The 14,879-nt window shown below is 39.6% G+C and overlaps 1 protein-coding gene across 2 annotated transcripts in view; it reads left to right on the plus strand.

Moving 5' to 3' along the window:
* LOC118722332 (multiple epidermal growth factor-like domains protein 6) overlaps window positions 1–14,879 on the plus strand; it is a 589,906-nt gene that overhangs the window by 253,722 nt on the left and 321,305 nt on the right. The window contains exon 3 of one of the 2 annotated variants that reach the window (XM_045583660.1): window positions 12,371–12,498. The exons of the other annotated variant lie outside the window; for it this stretch is intronic. Within the exon in view, the coding sequence (XP_045439616.1) occupies window positions 12,371–12,498 (128 nt within the window). The remainder of the gene's footprint in view (window positions 1–12,370; window positions 12,499–14,879) is intronic. 2 annotated transcript variants of the gene reach the window in all.

Below are 14,879 nucleotides of genomic sequence, written 5' to 3' on the forward strand. Positions count from 1 at the left end.
TGAACCAGGAGCTCACAGTTTGATTCCTGGTCAGGGCACATGCTGGGGTTCCAGGCTTGATCCATATTAACAGGAAGCAGCCAATTAATGATTCTTTATCATCACTGATGTTTCTCTCTCCCTCTCCCTTCCTCTCTGAAATAAGAAACACACACACACACACACACACACACACACTCTAGAGGTCTGGTACATGAAATGCATGCACTCGCCTGGGGTTAGAGGGAGGTCCCTCAGCCAGGCCTGTGCCCTGTCACAGTCTGGGAGCCCTCAGAGAATGTCCCACAGATGGCTGAGGGGAGCAGGCCTAAGCCTGCAGTTGTACCTCCTTGGAGCTGCTGTAGAGGTGGGAGAGGCTCCTGCGACAACCGCTGTGCTAGCCAGCAGTGAGCCCAGCTTCTGGCTGAGTGGTGCTGCCCCTATGGGAGCACACTGACCACCAGGGGGCAGCTCCTGCGTTAAACATCTGTCCCTGGTGGTCAGTGCACATCATAGCGACTGGTCATTCTGCAATTCAGTCAATTTGCATATTAGCCTCTTATTATATAGGTCTGACACAGGGGTCCTCAAACTTTTTAAAGTGGGAGCCAGATCACGGTCCCTCAGAGAGCTGGAGGGCCGGACTATATGAACTACTAATTCCTACTGTAACACCTCGGCTGCGCTCACTGCCCAAAAAACCTGTCGGGCCGGATCAGGCTCCTCTGTGGGCCGCATGTGGCCCGCAGGCCATAGTTTGAAGACCCCTGAATTTAAAAAGACTCTTAGATAGAACATAAACCCCTAACTAGCATTCAGAATGTATAGAGATTGGAAAAGAGCTTGTGGCTCTCAAATGATTCCATTTTGTTCTTTTCATATCAAACATCTTAATTAAATCTGTTGGCAATATTGATTTTTAGTTTTAATAACCAGAGATAATACCTAAAATAAAACTGAAGAGTCATGATTCTTGACTAACATGTTTCCCAAAATACCCTGCTGGGTTGTGCACTTTTATTTAAGCAGTATACATTATACAGGATTTGTAATTATGTTTCTATAGAAGAACCATGACCTTCTGAGCTTGGGGAAAGATGCTGTAGATATTATTTTGTCACTAGAATCTGCTTTGCTAACTACTGTTGAAGTGATGTAAAATGTACTAGTGTGATTTTCAAAAGTTTAGCTCTGGTAAGTAATCCATTTTGTATTTCTAGCTAGCATATAAATATTCTGGACAAGAGAAACCCAAAAGCTCTACCCTAGCCACATGCAGTGTCCTCTGAAGTTTTCTGATCTGTTCTATTCTGTTTCATAAACCCATGTTACCAAAGTTACTAAATTAGTTTCATAACCCACTAAAATGTTGCAATATGCAGTTAGATAAGCACTTCATTTCAAACGTAAACACTTTACTTCTAATTTCCTTCCAGAGTAAGACCATGAGATTATTTGAAACACCTAGAAAAATCTTAAGATTTATTAACTTTTTTTTAGTATTTTCTCTTCTTATACCAGATCATTATCTGGCAATACACTGAGTGGCCAGATTTTTATGATCTCTGAACACATAATAATTTGGCCCCTCAGTGTATATCCTATATAATAAAAGGCTAATATGCAAATTATCCCCTCCACCAGGAGTTCGACCAGCAGACAGGGTGACCAACTGCCCATGTTCCCTTTCCCTGGCCAGGCTGGCCGGACACCACCCATGCACAAATTCATGCACTGAGTGGCCAGGTTATTATGTGTTCAGAGGTCATAATAATCTGTCCACTCAGTATATATCCCTCATCCCTCAGCATTGGCATAAGGCACTCCACATACTTTTGTTCAAAAAAAGAGCACAAAAAAGAAACACTCAAATACATCCTGGAATTGTATTATGTTCCCTTTAAATACAATAAAAGATAATTCCACTGAATCTATATTATAACCTTTCATTTTTTCCCCTCCATGCCTTCTATTAATTTTTCTACATTTGATAAGGTTTGCATTTCATATGAAGTTCTTAACAAGTGATTTATATTGAATGCCACACTTTAAAAAATAGAGTTATCACAATGAAAAGGAAGCGTGTCAAATAAAAGAGCAGACGGGCAGGGCTTGATTGATGTTCGGAAGTTCTTTTTGCTGTGAACTCCCGTCAGCCTAGAAATCATAAAACAAAAAGGAGGCTTGGTTCAGCTCACATGCCCTTAGGGGAAGTATGGGAAAGGATTTAAAATTCTGATAGAGTAACTTCAAAAACGTAGCAGCTGAAATAATTTATTTCACTGTAGAGCCACCAACTGAACTCTTACGTTGAAATTATTCTTTGTGAACTCGCACATGGTGGCAGGAAGCTCAGTGGTGCCTGCCCCTCTGTGCTGAAGAAGGTGAGAGAGGAGGAGGCTGAGGGTAATAGACAAGTTATTCTTTTCTTCTTTAGGAGATTTTTTTCCAAAGGTTAGTTTGAGGCATTGTGTGAAAACAGCAGGAACAACATTGGGCTGCTCAGTACTTGCGCATTCTGACCCATAGGACTGACACATACCGTTACTAAAATTGGGACACTTGATGGGTCTTCAGTCATCTTAGAAGAAGAAGTAGAAAAGAAGGGCAGTCATGTAGCAGGCAAGAGCCACTGCCTCCTGTTGAAACATGTTCATTCTCTCTGCTCTATTGAGTGCCACGGACAGCTCCATGCATTTCTTTGTTCTGAGTGATGATTAAGAAAATGGAAAAAGAAACCCTGTCATCTCCGCACAATGTTTTCCAACATGACCCCAGCTATGAGAGTTGTAGGTTTATCCTTGGTTAACTCAGAATATACAGAATGTTGATAATGAAGAGGCCAATAAACTATAAAATGAATTTCTATCCTGTTAATCAAAAGCAATATATTTTTAATGTATTTATCTACATATTGATATGAGAGTATATGACCTCTCATGTATCCAATCTGAAAAACATATTTACACATAAGAATTCAGATGCTTTGCAATCATTCTATTATCTATAGCACTCTGTAATTCATAGAATAAAAAACATTGCTGAAATTTTTTAAAAAATATATATATTTTATTGATATTTTTACAAAGAGGAAGGGAGAAAGATAGTTAGAAACATCAATGAGAGAGAAACATCGATCAGCTGCCTCCTGCACACCCCTGACTGGGGATGTGCCCACAACCAGGATACATGCCCTTGACCGGAATCGAACCTGGGACCTTTCAGATCACAGGCTGACGCTCTACCCACTGAGCCAAACTGGTTTTGGCTGCTGAAATTTTTTAAAGATTACTATTTCAATCAGATGAAAAAAATAAAGCCAAAGGGATCCTTGAATTAATCTTTTGAATAGTTAGAAACTTAACAATAAAAACTGTAGGAGTGTGAATAAAGAAAAATGTATTATCTATTTTGCCTTTATAGATAGTTATATCTTGAGATGAGTGAAAAAAACTCAAAAGGAAGGGCTGTCTTAGATGAATATTTTTCTAGATTCTACAGATTTTATTTTTCTTATTAAATCAGAAAATATCCTATATCTGTGAATAATATTTATAATTTTAATAATTTTCTGTGCTAATTACTGAAATACATAATCTATTATTAAAAATAACGAGAGTCCTGGCCAGGTAGCTCAGTTGCTTAGAGAGAGCCCCTCTCTTTCTCTTTTTCTCTCCTTCCCTTCTCTCCCTCCCTCTTCTCTCCTCTCCCTATAAAAATCAATAAAAGCATATCCTCAGGTAAGGATTAAAAACAATTACTAGGTAATTGGAACCAAGAAAAGACAGAATTACAATAACAATAGAAACAAGTTTTTACATGTATCTCCAGCAAAAGGTAAATAATTAGAATTATAAAGTACATTTTTGATTTAAATTATTAAAATTTTAGGTTTTTGTTTTTTTTTTAATTTAAGGAGGAAATGTTTCCATATTGAAAAAAATAAAATGTTTCAAGTTCAGATACAGACCTTTCAACCTGGAAAATTCTGCTTTAGGGTAGAGGTTAACATTGAATCATTTCATGGTTTATAGTTAAATAGAAGCCCAGTGCATGAAATTCGTGGATGGGGGTGTGTATCCCTCAGCTCAGCCTGCACCCTCTCCAATCTGGGACCCCTTGAGGGATGTCTGACTGCTCCTTTAGGCCCGATTATGGGATCATGCCTAAACAAGCAGTTGGACATCCCTCTCACAATCCAGAATTGCTGGCTCCCAACAACTCATAGACCTGCTTCCTGATTGGCCCTAACTGATTCTGCCTGCCAGCCTGATCACCCCCTAACCACTCCCATGCCAGCCTGATTGATGCCTAAGTGCTCAGCCTGATTGTCCCTACCTACCCTCCCCTGCAGGCCTGGTCACCTCTAAGTGGCCTCCCCTGTAGACCTAGTCCCCCCCCAACTGCTCTCCCCTGCAGGCCTTGGTTCTCCCCAACTGCCCTTCCCTGCAGGCCCTATTGCTCCCAACTTCCCTCCTCTGCTGGCCTGGTCACCCCTAACCACCTTCCCCTACTAGCTCGATCTCCCCCAATTGCCCTCCTTTGCAGGCCTGTCCCTCCGAACTGCCCTCCCCTGCTGGTCATTTTGTGGTGGCATCTTGTGTTCACATGGGGGCAGCCATCTTGTGTGTTGAGGTGATGGCCAATTTGCATACTATTCTTTTATTAGATAGGATTAGCATTTACCAATAGTTGAAGAGAGATAGTCAAGAAAAAGCAATCTCTATTTAACAAGCTGTTATAACCGAGGGTAATTTTTGTTCTCCACTGTGAACAGCTAGATTGCATTCTGTGTGGATGAAACTCTTTTTCAGTGGAGCATACCATGATTTTCATAAATCTAATCCTGGCTGGGATGTTGGGAAAATGGAACATAGCCAGAATAATTAAAATGAGATTTAAGGCTATATTTTAGAAGATTTTTATTTTTTTAGATTGTTTTGTTTGTGACTGCAGTTACTTCTGAAGTCTTAAAAATTTCAGGTATGAAAATAAATTTGGTATCAAGGACAGTTGTGAGCTTTGATTCAAATCCCAGCTCTGTTACTACTAGCTTTGAAATCTTGAACAGTTCACTTAACTTACCTGAGATACAACTTCCTTAACTCTGAAAGCATGTGTACTTTCTTACCTTGTAGGGTGGTAAGAAGGTTCTGTATAGCATATCTAAAGTATCTGTCATGCAATGTTCAATTAATCATAGCTGCTATTATTATTATCACTAGGATTGTTACCAGTACAATGCACATAAAGATTATTGTTATTTATATATTATTCAGCAGTCAGTCCTTTATTTTTTTTCCCAAATATATTTTATTGGTTTTTTTACAGAGAGTAAGAGAAAGGGACAGAGAGTCAGAAACATCGATGAGACAGAAACATCGACCAGCTGCCTCCTGCACATCTCCCACTGGGGATGTGCCCGCAACCAATGTACATGCCCTTGACCGGAATCGAACCCAGAACCTTTCAGTCCGCAGACTGACGCTCTATCCATTGAGCCAAACCGGTTTCGGCAGCAGTCAATCCTTTAATATATACTGAAAACAAACTTCTTTCTAATGAGGTTATCAGGTTAAATATATCCAATATAAAAGAAATGAATGGGGCTTCCAATGCATTGATATGATAAACCATGATAATAAAATTTGGAAATGCCAAATATAGTAAGCTGACTTAATTTCTCAAGTATGACAGAATAGATGAGATTCTTGAGGGATATAGATTGTCACTGCCATGAGTTTTCTTCACACCTTTAGGATCTGCCTCTTTTGAATGAATATTGCTTTTTTTGGCAATTGTATACAAGACTGTAAAATGAACATTCCTGCATTCCAGCCAGGACTTTTTTCTTAATGTTGTTGTCCAGACAACAGTACTGATATTTCCAAGAGTATTCCATCCCACAATGCCCTTTCCATTTATCTGAGCATAGAGCAAGATGGATGAAGGCAAAAGGAAGTCTTTCAGAGGCTTTACATGCAAAAGATCAAAGAAAGAGAAGCTTGGGGCACAGGTGACTTGGTTGTGGTAGGTGTAGGTCTCGCCACAAGATGGCATTTATTCTCCCTTCTTTTCTTGCTTTTTTTTTTTTTTTTTCAATTGACAAAAAATAAATGTATCACTTTTTTCTCCTCCAGGTCATAGAGCAAACATAGTTTTGGTTTATGTATCAAATGTAGGTTGTTTCAAGTATTTTTTTTTTTAAAGATTCTATTGTCTTTCTTATTCTTGGTAGTAAGGAGTGTAACTTTACATCTAAGACTCTGTTTGGATGTGTAAACACTGTTAAGTCAGGAGGATACTTCCCCCACTTCTCCCAAGTGTGATGAAATTATATTAATCTTTAAAAATTTTCTACTGAAGTGTCAATGGAGTATAAACTATTAAAAACACAACTGAAGAGTAAAAGGAATCAGAATGCCCCCCCCCTTTTTTAATCTTTATTATTTTAAACTTTAAATGGATTTATTTTTCCATTTACAAAAAACAAACAGACCTCTCTGGTACTTACATTTGGACATGAGCCAGAAGCTTATTTACCTCTGAAGAGCCTTTTTTTTGTGTGTGTGTGTGTTTTTTCCCCCGTGTTTTTTCTCTCTCCAGTGATGTGAAATATCACAACGACATTCTTGTCACCTTAAGCTAACATCAATTGGAGTCTGTAAATCATTTAATTGTTCTTAAAATAGAAAAAAGCTAAGTAGTTAAATAAGTTTTAAGATCAGATGCAAAGAAATATGCTACTTATTAAAACACTAGAGGCCCAGTGTATGAAATTCTTGCATTATACCATGGTGTCCCTCAGGCCAGCCTGCACTCTCTCCAATCTGGGACTCCTCAGGGGATGTCCAGCTGCCAGTTTAGGTCTGATCCCTGTGCAGACATCCCTCTCACAATCCAGGACCACTGGTTTCTAACCACTCACCTGCCTGCCTCGCCCCCAACAATCTTCCCCTGCAGGCCAGTTTGCCCCAAATTGCCCTCCCCTGCTGGTCTTATCTTGCCCCCAATTGCCCTCCCCTGTGGGCCTGATTGCTCCCAACCCTCTGCCAGTCTGATCTCACCCCTAACTGCCTCTGCCTTGACCCTCACCACCATGGCTTTGTCTGGAAGGAAGTCAGATGTCTGGAAGATAGCTAGTTGATGCAGTCTGATTTGCGTATTACCCTTTTATTAGTATAGATTAGAGAAAAACATGTTAATTTATCAGTCCCACTAAAAATAGGCTTTGAGTGGTAAGTAAATAAAGGGAATTTAATCGACCATTCAATTCTTATATCTTTAACACTTATATCAGATTATTTTTCATAGTTACCAATTTTCTTTCAAAAGCCTTAGAAGGTAAGGAGTATATGTGGGCAAAATTAAAGCTTATTTGATTTATAAATGGGGTGATAATGTTCCTCTACTGAGAAACTCTTACTATAGTTTCCAGTGTCTAGGCTTTCCTCTGGTACACTCCAGAGTAGTTTACTGTTTCTATAGGGGAGATTCCTGAAGATTATGGTAAAATCTGCCATGCCTTGGTCATAACAGCTATTATTGTGGAGTCCTCGCCTCACTCTTTAGGATACCGACACTCTATTGGAAGCTAATATTGTAGAGGGTTTGTCACCCTCTAGCACAAGTCACACTTTGAAAGAAGAAGGCAGAACAATCCAGGAGGGTTCTAAGAAGAGAAAAGTAAGGTTGATATCAGAATGCTCATAAGAAAAACAAAACTAAAGCTTTAATGATTTTAATAAAAATAATAGCTACTGCTATAATAACTTGTTATGGGCTAGACAATAAACTAAGCACTTTATATTTACTAGCTCATTTGCGACTGTCAATATTCTGAATGACCAAAATCATTATCCTCCTTGTTAACAGAAAAGATGGCTGAGAACCAGAAAGGTTGAGTAGTTTGGATGTGGAGGTAGGATTTAAAGCCATTCGTGTCTTGTTTCAAAGTCTATGCCTTTAACCATATAGCACCAGGAATTTATCTCTTCTCTGTAGCTGAAGAGGATCTGTTGTATATCCTCTAGATTTAAGTAAAAGTTTAATTCTGACTCATCTTGGATTAATATAGTGTGTGGTGTGATTAATAACTCTATACTGATAACACTCTCTCAATACTATTTATTAAATAGTAATTTATTTCTCTATTGTTGGTGATTCTTATAATCATTTGAATTTCTTTTGTCATTCTCAATGTATTTTATCACTCTGTCTTTATGGGTTTTGGATGGTTCTTTAATATGTAATTATTGCTTTGTGATTTTAATCTCTGATAGAATAAATTATACAGATATATCAAATTTCTTTATTTCTTAGACAAGGTGATTTTTTTTCATGTCCTCTAATGTTTCCTTTTGCCAGGAAAAAAAAGTGCATTAACTTCTAAAACCAACTCATATGTTCAAAAAGAATGAAATGTTATCAGTTGGGAATAAATGACACATTATTTAGGATAACATATTATGCCTGTGAGTTGTGTCAGCTGATGTAACGGTGTGATTGACAGTTTTCATTGAATCATTTTTTGAGTCTCTGAAATTAGGAAATGAAGTAGATGGTCTCTAACTTTCCTTAAAATGCTTAAGTTCTAATAGAGACAGAGAAGCATGGATCAAATGCTCAAACCTCAGGAGGAAAGTAGGGGAGGGGAGGGGAAAGGGGTAGAGATTAACTAAAGGACTTGTATGCATGCATATAAGCATAAGCGATGGACAGACAACAGGGGTGATGGTGAGGGCAGGACTGGTGGTCAGGGGGACAATGGGGGAATAAGGACACATTTGTAATACCTTAATCAGTAAAGAAAAAAAAATGCTGAAGTTCTGTAACTGTTTCTTTATTTTTCTGAAATAACTATGATTAGATGGCCCCAATGTCTAACAACATAATTCCTCTGAGATGCGAAGGCAATCTTAGACACTGTCTTGTCTGGGGGACCTTCCCCGACTGCCACCACAAGACCCCACAGCCAGATCCCTGGCAGGCTTTCCTGGCTCTTCCTCTCTGACTGACACCCTGTTCGTATCACTGCACAGGCCCAAGAATGACACAGTAGAAGAAGAGTAATTTATTATATTATCGATAAGTGAATTCAGTTCCAGCAAAGCCTGTGGAATGATCTTCATTATGACAGTATAATACCTATGTGTTGGATGTAAGAATAAGTTTCCGCCCTGCTGGAATGGCTCAGTGGTTGAGTGTCAGCCTGTGAAGCAGGAGGTCAATTTTCCATTCCCAATCAGGGCACATGCCCAGGTTGTGGGCTCGATCCCCAGTAGGGGACATGCAGGAGGCAGCCAATGGCTCATTACCTCTTATCACTGATGTTTCCCTTCCTCTCCTTTCCTCTCTGTAATAGAGATAGATAGATAGATAGGGAGGTAGGTAGGTAGGTAGGTAGATAGATAGATAGATAGATAGATAATAGATAGATAGATAGATAGATAGATAGATAGATAGATTCATAGATATTTTTAAAAAGAGTAAGTATCCACACCTGTTAAGTTTGAGGTTCAGGCCTCACAGGAATCTACTTGAGTTGCTTTCAAGAGACAAATTTATCCTGGCCACAGCTCAAATGGTTTGAGATTAGAGTGAAAGCTGAGCTGAGAACTGAAGTACCTGCTAACTGTGATGACAAGCAGAGCATATGTGGAGATTTTAAATTCTCTCTTAGTTCAGGATGAGCAGCAGAATCTGTGCATACATGTATAATGAGAAACTTACCACATTTCTGATTTCATCCAGAAAACCATAGAGGATATCCTGAAGTTTGAAACTTAAAGCCCTGGTGCCTTCTCACTGTGACTTATTGTTTACCTCCAGTGAAAAACTGGTTATTCTTGATACAAGAGTGTGCTGTGCTGAGACTCTGGGAACTGAGTCTCAGACACGGGAAATCTCATCACATCTTGATCTTTTAATGCAAGGTTATCTAGGCAATGGTAACATACACTATATAAATAGAAATAAAAATTTCCCACCTAGCATGTTGTCTGCTTACATCTTAAAGAACATTTCTGGTAAATATATCTACAATGAAGGTGGGGATATTTTACAACTAGAAACCATCCTTGCCTAGCAGGGAGGAGGTCCATTAATTCTTAGAGCCCGAGGGAGGGCTGACAATTCATCAGTGGTAAATCCAGAGAGTTAGGAAGATATTAGATCTCACATCTGGTGAGAAAATGTGTTATTTCACTGGGTTGATTGATGGGCACTTTCCCATTACAGTGTGGTTTTGGAAATCGCACTGCTAATTGCTAGGGTCTTAGCAAAGCTCTGCAGTTCAATTCCAATTACTTTAGTTTTGAAAAACAGAACAGCTGGATGGTGAAATTGCCTGGAGTTGTCGCCGAGGGAGGGCACCAGCCAGCAATCTGACCTCTGCCTTTCCTGACTTGGATTTTCTGCAGAACTGTTAGTGAAATCGAAGGCCCCCCGGTACCTGAGGTCTCCCTGCCAGGCGCTTTCTCCTGGCTCAGGAGCAAGTCCCTATTTGCTTATGCTCAGGCAATAGCAGCCCCATCATCAGCCTCCCCCACACCGATTATTACTCATTTGCCCTTCTGTTCACAGGGGAGAGATGAGAGGAAATCTCACCGGATCTTTTAATGCAAGGGGATGGCTTCCTTGCTTTAGAGCCAAGCAGAGTTTTAAGTCTTCCCCTCAGAGATTTCTTTGCTGTCATTTTGACCATTCTGGCCTCTGTGTATGGGGCGAATTATATGTCTCCACGCTCAATCTCTTTGTCTCTGGATCATTATAGAAAGATCAACTCCAATCATGGTTTGGAAATGACCCGGCATCATTGGCTAACTGTAACCCACTCCATGTCTACTCCAGCTCACTGGATGCCTGAATCAGACACACATCAGATGTTTTCTTTGGTTAATATAAGACAGGATTCAGGGGGCTCTGTGTTGCTTGGGGCAGCTCTGAACATATAAGGTTTTTTTTTGTTTGTTTTTGTTTTGTTTTTGTCAGGAATTTAGAACTTAAGAGCCATGACAAAATGAAGACACGGCAAGTGTGACAAAGTCTCAAGGAGAACAGAATTGGGCAAGAGTCTCAAAGAGGCTGAAACCAGTTTGGCTCAGTGGATAGTGTCAGCCTGCGGACTGAAAGGTCCCAGGTTCGATCACGGTCAAGGGCATGTACATTGGTTTTGGGCACATCCCCAGTAGGGGGTGTGCAAGAGGCAGCTGATCTATGGTTCTCTCTCATTGATGTTGTTAGCTCTCTATCCTTATCCCTTCCTTTTTTTTTTTTTTTTTTTAAGAGTTTCAAAGAGAAATCTTTGTGATTAGGAAGAAGGCTGAGAAAGATGGGAAATTACAGAAAACAGAGTCTTGCATTTCCAGAATCCCTTCTTACGGTTCGCTATAGTTTTTAATGTTGCAAATTCAGACTAATAATTTTTAGTGCCCTTTCCAGTCAGCACTCTTGACATTTGTGTTCAGCACATTTGACAGGTTGAACTGAGGCAGGGATCGGGGGCTACAAGAGAAGGGCTTTTCCTCTTTGGCAGTTGTCAGAGCAGTCACTCAGTCCCCAGACCTCTGTAATACTCAGATAAAAAAATACCTGCCCAAACTGCTGTTACTCTTGGGGAAATGCTTTCTGGGAGCCTTACTCCCCTTCCTTCCCGTCATCCTTGGCTAACTGTAACCCACTCCATATCTACTCCAGCTCACCGGATGCCTGAATCAGACACACATCAGACACAACTCTCCAGGAGACATATCAATAAGGTGACTGTGTATCTATGTGGTCTCTGCCTTGACCTTACCCAGTTATTAATAACCCCCATATAACTCTCAAAAAGGCCCCAGGATGGATAACACATGATACAGTCACACTCATTATCAGTGTATATCTTTGGGGGGGGAGGGGTAGGTGACGGTAGAAGAGGACATAGGGATAATAAATGGTGTTGGAAAATATTTAATTAAATTTTAAAAATCTTCTGCTCACATAGGAAATAAAATCTGGTAAATAAAGTTTTCTCAGTCTCCCTAAATTTTCTGGGCTGTTCTTAACCTTTGTAGACCTATCCCCTGGGGAGTGGCCCATCCCTCCATCAAGCCATTCATAAAATCTCTGAGTCATAGAGATTTAGGTCTGGTGGGACCCCAACAACAAATAAACAAAAAAGCATCTTTGCAAATTAAAGGGTTTGCCTTACTTTCCAAAACCAAGATCTAATGGTGTGCAGATGTTGTTTTCATTTGTCATTTCTTACTTTGTATTCTGCATCAATGGCAAATCAATCACTTCTGAAATCTTTGAAATAATCTCTAGCTAAGCTGTTGTTTTATCTCCTGTAACTTTTCCTTCTGATATTTAACTCCTTCCTGACATTACTCCCACTCTTCTCTTGTAGGTCTTCTTTTCCACCTTCTCCCCTCTGTGGATCTGTCCTGTTTCCTTTCCAAGCTGGCCTCTGGCTCATCCACTTTCTGGAGACTGGGTGGAGACGTGTGGACAAGATGTGTCTGGTGATGAAGAGAGGTAGGATTGTTTATGTGTACATTTTTTAGCAAACCAGAACATTTCCAACTGCATTTCTAATGTGCATTTTTTTTTTCAGTAGAGACCCTGACTTTTTCAGTGTTCTCCTCCAAAGATTTTTTTTTTAATTTTTCTTTTTTATTGTCTTTGTTGTTGAAAGTATTACAGATGTTTCTCCACCCTCTTATTTTTTTCCCTCCATCGACAGTAGGGATTTTATTAGTCTCATTTAAGTGTATGCGCTAGGTACTTTATTTCCATCAACATTCATTTATTTATAATCCCAATCACAGGGGCCATTTATTTAGATTCTAGTTTGTATTCAGGGTTGATCTTTCTTTCAGAAAGTATTGGAGATTTAGTTCTATTTCATTCTCTCCCTTTCCTGGCTGCAATTTCACAGAAAAAAAAATAGATTTCTTTTTAGTAGCTCAGTTATTCTTAGTTCTGTAATTGTTTTCCATATGTGATTTCTGTCTCCCTGGCTTTATTCAGAGCTTTCTGGCGGGGATGGAGAGGTTTTCATACACTTTTTGGATATTTTACAGAACTGAGGTTCTTGTCAAGTACATGAAAAACTGCATTGGCCCTTAACCAAACATGTCAGTACTGTGACCATCTCCTTTTTTTTTTTTTTTTTTTTTTTTTTTTTTTTGATACAGGACCTGCATTAGCCAGGGCTCATAGATCTCAAGCATTAAAAACCACTTCTAACTTACTTAAGGGGAAGGGAGAATGCTGCTGGGACTTGTTGAAAGGTTATGCGGGGTTGTCCCCCAAAACTGAAGGACCAAATGGAAAGCCTTTGCATTAGAAACATCAGGACTCAGGGCAGCCCTGGAGTTCCACGTCCAGTTACTGATGGGCAGATTCTATGGTCTTTGTGTTGTTTGGCTCAAGATTTCGTTTCTGAACTGAGCTCTGGTTATGGGGCAGCTTTTGAACAAGGAAGGGTGTGCTTTGGACCCGTGCTGCTCTCATGAGTGGATAAAAGAGTTGTTAAAGCCCTGCTTCTTAAGCCTTCTCTCTGTGTGCTACTTCAGACTCCGTGTGCCTAACGGCGCAGCAATAGCACTGCCAGCCGCGGAGTGTCCTTTATTTCATCCCACTGGTGTTGTTTTGTACATTTCTTACCCAAGCACACTGGCATGTCATCACTACTACTCCACCACCCATTTATGTATAGATCATCCCATGGCTTTTCTTTAGTTACAGGTTTACTGTAAGCATTTATATCTCCGCGGCATCACCAGATTTCGATGCAGGTAATGGGAATGAATAACAATACCAAGTTACTAGTTCTGATACAATGATATTAACACAGGGAAAATACTTTTATGCATGATTTAAAAATGTGAATTTATAACATTTTTGTATCCCGTTGACATCTGTTCAAAGTAATACGCAATTTGAGATTTATTCAGTTATAATGTCATTTGTAAAAGATTATCTTTAAACATTACGATGGCGTTAGAACAAATCTAGCCAAAGATGTCTTTGTTGTGGAAAAGAAAGCTCTTAAATGTCTTTAAACATCGTCCATCTTTCAGAGACCTTCTGTTTGGAGACGAGTTTGCCTCCTGAGTACATTGAACAACAGTAATTCGTGGCGTTTCTCCAGCACTGTGTATTTTCAAAGCAATTTGCAATAATCAATTCATTTAAGCACCCAGCGATGCCATCACTGAGAAGCAAATGTAACCTGACCACCACCTGAGCTGGTACTGGCTCCCAAATTACCTCTGTGCTCACATTGTAGAGCTTTGCTTTGATTAAAAATCACCCCTGGAACAATTGAAAGGCTAAATATAAGCTACTCCATTCTACTCCTTTGTCTTTTATTTGCTCATAAATGGAATAATCTATTGCTCCTTCACTGGGAGCAGTGTCTCTAGTACTCCTCAGAGATAGTGTGCCTGTATAAATCTAAGGACAAGCTGTTGTGGTAAGATCCTTTTAGGAAACTTTTCTGTATTCAACCTTTAAGGTCCAGCTCAGATGTTATTTTATAACTGAAATGTTCCATGAGACTTCTCCTTCTGTCTTGCTTTGATTTAATTAATTTCTCCCTCCTGTGTTCTCACAGAAGTTTACACATACTTCTGCTATGGCTCTTGTCACAATGTTAGTGTAGCTCAAAGTCTAGACAGGGAGAATTTCTATGGCCTGTAACCATGTCTCATTTGTTCATCTATTCTCATTCTTCAGCACAGTGTCTGGAATATGTAGAAACCCGAGCATCTTTTTTATAATATATTTTATTGATTTTTAACAGAGAGGAAGAGAGAAGGACAGAGAGTTAGAAACATTGATGAGAGAGAATCATCAATCAGCTGTCTCCTGCACATCCCCTACTGGTGATGTGCCTGCAAACTAAGGTA

Source organism: Pipistrellus kuhlii, unplaced genomic scaffold (genome assembly GCF_014108245.1).
Source record: "Pipistrellus kuhlii isolate mPipKuh1 unplaced genomic scaffold, mPipKuh1.p scaffold_m20_p_2, whole genome shotgun sequence".
Lineage (NCBI taxonomy): Eukaryota > Metazoa > Chordata > Mammalia > Chiroptera > Vespertilionidae > Pipistrellus > Pipistrellus kuhlii.